Here is a 4,315-nt window from a genome sequence, read left to right on the forward strand (position 1 = left end):
AAAAAAAATTGGGAGTGTGCCGGCAATGATTCATCTTTCACTGATTTCAAGCAAAGTATGTAGGAGGAAGATAAAATAGCTTGATAAGGTTGGTCTAAAATGTAATGTAAAAGGAAACATCCAGCTTGCCAAAAGCTATTCAGTACTTTCCTTACTACTGATGCCTTTAACAACTAACCCCCAGGATCTTATTTTGGTTTATTAGCCCCTTACAACTGCTTTCAGATACCATCTCTTTCTTACTTTACATTGCTATACCTGTTTGATTCTATTTGCTTGCAAAAGAGTGAACATAATTGAGAGAGTCTCTGGGAAGGATAGAGAATAGACAAGAGAGAGGCTAAAATTAGCTAAGTATTTAGGTAAAGGAGGAATTCTGGAGGAGTGGGAAGAAGTCCTGCAAAATGTCAGGGATCTTGATTTATAGAGGTCAAGTAGATTGCATAGAACAGAATGGTCTGATAGCAAGGAGTGATGATTTAAAACAACATAACAAATAAAAGATAGAAGTACAGAAATATTTGTTCACAAGACCCAGAAGAGTGCTGTTTCTCTTAGGGAATAGAGAGAGATTAAGAAGTTTAAATGGAGCTGGAGTGCCAAGGGGAGGCTGTTATAGTTGATGTTTTGAAAGTGAAGGCTTTATTTGTAATGGGACATCGTAGAGAGTGAGGCAGCTGTTAAGAGAAAGTAAAAAGATGTGTTCCCTAAAATCTAAACACTGTACAAGTTCAATGATGTGTTGTTAGATACTGGTTGACTACTATCTAGTTGACTCTCAGTAAATGAGGCAACTTTTGTATGTGCCTTGTGATCATTCTCATTACTTTGTATTAACTTAGGTTAATCATTAGGAAATCTATTTTTATGCTATACTGTTGCCTTTTGAAATTTAATCAGTATTGAGGAATGCATTACCTACACCTTTGAAAAGGCAAATGATAGTAAAAGACATTTTCTTCCAGGAGGTAGCAGGCCAGGTACCTGGTACCAAAGTAAAACAGTACTTATATATTATAATATAGAAAGACCCATGTAATAAATTTATCCTCAGACTTAGCTTTGGCAAAAGTTTTTCTCTCTGCTTGAACCACATGCTTGCTATTGTTGGCCTAAGAGGAAACTATAACTAAGCACATTTCTATTTTTGTCTCATTTGTCAGAAAACTCAGAGGTAAAGTCCACATTAAATTGTAATAATTTACACATTTCGGATACCTAGAATCAATGGGATTTTTTCCTACTCCCCCTCAACTAGATTTTTTTAAAAAAATCAGTTTAAAAAAGAATCAGTTTGCTTTATATTAGTGGTTAATTATATTAATCCACATCCAATTCTTTTCAACAAAGGAAAGTTATCACTCTTAAATAGATAAAAGTATACACTTACTATGATTAAGTGACCTCTGTGGTTTTCTTTAGTTTTTTTTCCTCAGGTTACCTTTTGGGAAACCTTCCTGTTCTTTGTACTTCAAGATCAAGATGTCAGTTGTTGTTTGTTGTAACTAATTTTCATTTGTTTAAATGTTTTGAACAGGAGATAATATAAGTGTATTCTGCTCTGGATTCCATACCTCTGAAGGAATGGCCCTCGTCCTAGAACTGTCATTAGTTATTCCAGAGCAGAGTGCTTTGCTCTCCAAAGCAGTCATCATATCATAAAAACCATGTTGTTTATTATGGTGCAGAGTTTCATTGGCTCAAATATCTATTGAGCTTCTATTGAGTGCCAGCCACTCTTCTGTGTATTGTTGAGGAAAGTGGATGTGGTCTCTGCCCAGTAGAGTTAACGTCCTTAAAGTGTGTGGTTGGTGGCAGGGTGTGGACAGGCAATAAAAAAAGTGGACAACTATATGAGATGGATGGAGATAATGATAATGACAATGAAGAAAGTAAAATAAGATGGTATGATAATGTGAGCTGAGGTGGGATTCAGGAGATATGGTCTGGCAAGGACTCTCTAGGAGGCGACATATGACTGGGGCGACCTGGAGGATAATACACCGAACACAGACTTTTAGTTAATAGAAGCACAGGAACTTGTTAAAGGCTTTAATTCTCACAATCATAATCTTTATAAAATGTGCTTGTGTATCAAGATTTAAACTGAGCATTGTGGATCTATTTAGAACTTGAAATAAGTTTCCCAAGGTTTTATTTATTTTTATTTATTTCCCCCCTCTCTAATTCCTCCTGCCCCGGCCACTTCCACCCCTGACCTATGGATGTTGTCCTCTCCCCTTAAGAACTGGATCTCTGAAGGCGGGGCATCTCCTTCCACACACTGGCAGCGATCACCTGGGGCCTTCCCCACCCCGCACTGCATTGGGAGTTGGGTGGTGGGGCCTGGGGCACCCGGGGCTCCACATGGGACGTGAACCCAGGACTTTCTGCGTGTAAAGCAGACATGCTAACTGCTACACTATGGAGCCAACCCCCAAGATTTTATTTGACTAAATATAACTTTGGAAGTATGGCTTTTGTGCTTTAAAAACTAGAGTAATGTTTTTGTTTATTTTTTAATCTTGACATGAAATTAAGAAAAACAAACTATTTTTTTGTCATCTATCAGACATTTACGGACATTTGTATTATACTCTTTATGTTAGCAAATACAGTTCTGAAGATTAAATGATACAAAATGCAATTAGCTGATAATTGAATTTTTCCCCCTTCAGAAATTGATCACCCATGAGAAGTTTGAAAGTGCATGTGAAGAACTGAATAATGCATTACTTCGGGAACAGCAGGCACAAATGCTATTGAATGAACAGGCACAACAATTACAGGAGTTGAACTATAGACTTGAATTGCATTCCAGTGAGGAAGCTGACAAAAACCAAACTCTCGGAGAAGCTGTTAAGGTAGGAAAACAGTCCTTGCATAATGGTTTGTTTCCTCTGGGTGTGGGTCCTTGAGGGAATCATGTGTATCTTCTGCATAGGGAACTGATCTCGAGACATGAAATTTTTATTCTTTAAGAGCTTATAAGGATGGAATGAAACATGGTTCCGGGACCCAGTTCCAAGTGTGATTCACACGTATTGAAAATGTAAAAGTAGGCTTTTCTTGTTAGTTGAAAACAAAGTGGAGATTTTTTTCAGTAATAATTTTCTTCTTTGTTTCATTTATCTTTCTTGTTTCTTCCTCTCTTTAGTTTTTTTTTTTTTTTTTTTTTTTTTACTTGTTTTGTGCCCTCTGGACCTCGAAACTCCACATATCTTTTGGATTTTGAAAGGTTTTCGATATGGGTCTTTCTGATTCTTATATAACTAGGTGTTTGGGGATGAAAGAAGTTTGGTTAAGAAGAGCTGTTCTAATGTGGGAAAGGTATTCAGAAGAGAAAAGAGAAGTTACAATAAAATAGCTGTCACTTAGAAAATTTCATTGGTGGAATTTAGACTGGTATCTTTTGTAAATTTTGGCTCTAAAATATAATACGATTCTAGTTTATGATTATAATACTTGTGGAGTTTTCACTAGGGAGGTTATACATATCGGAATGGAACGACTAATGCTAGGAAAAACAAAATGATATAATATAGCTTTTATATTGGATATCATACTTAATAACAGTAAGCAACTCAGAGTTAGTATACAATTCATTATACAAATAATAATACTTATTCTAGTGGCTAATAACTAATGCTAACACTACCCATGAAGTAGTTAATGTTAATTGAGAGCTTCCTGTTTGCAGGCACTATGCTAAATACTTTATAAACAGTTATCTCATATAAACCTGACACAAACTATGGGATTATTCTCAATTTGTAAATGAGAAAACAGATACAAAGAGGTTACATAACTTGCACAAGCAGTAGTAAGTGATAAACCAAGAGAGTCAGATTTCACATCTGCCTTCCTAATCACCACATTATGTATATTATTGATTGACATCATACATATGCCAGGCTCTATGCTGAATCTCTACATTAATTATTTTATATCATTCTTAAATAACCTCTCTGAAGTAGGTACTATTAGTGTTCCATTGTGTTTTTGATAAAATTGAGAGCGTTGAATGGACTTGCTCAAGGTCTCCTGGTCTATAAATATTGAAACTGGGATTTAATTTTTAGAAAAACTTATTAAAATTGATTAACATAATTTCTTACTTCTGTAGACTTAGATTCATTTCAGTTTCTCTTTTTTTTTCTGTTTTGCTATTATTAAGTATTTCTACAATTAGTAACCCTGTAGCTAAATCTTTATTTACATATCTTGATTATTTCTTCAAGATAAATTCCTGGATGAGAATTACTAGGTCAAAAGCCTTATATATTTTAAAGTGTAACTATTATCACTTGGTCTA

The 4,315-nt window shown here is 35.2% G+C and overlaps 1 protein-coding gene across 6 annotated transcripts in view; it reads left to right on the forward strand.

Annotated features, from left to right (window-relative positions):
• CCDC171 (coiled-coil domain containing 171) overlaps window positions 1–4,315 on the forward strand; it is a 281,050-nt gene that overhangs the window by 153,686 nt on the left and 123,049 nt on the right. For all 6 annotated transcript variants that reach the window (XM_011365306.2, XM_023533732.1, XM_023533731.1 and 3 more), the window contains one exon: window positions 2,679–2,864. In XM_011365306.2, coding sequence (XP_011363608.1) covers window positions 2,679–2,864 — 186 coding nt within the window. The remainder of the gene's footprint in view (window positions 1–2,678; window positions 2,865–4,315) is intronic.

The sequence above is a fragment of the Pteropus vampyrus genome, unplaced genomic scaffold, assembly GCF_000151845.1.
Source record: "Pteropus vampyrus isolate Shadow unplaced genomic scaffold, Pvam_2.0 Scaffold109, whole genome shotgun sequence".
In the NCBI taxonomy this organism is placed as follows: Eukaryota; Metazoa; Chordata; class Mammalia; order Chiroptera; family Pteropodidae; genus Pteropus; species Pteropus vampyrus.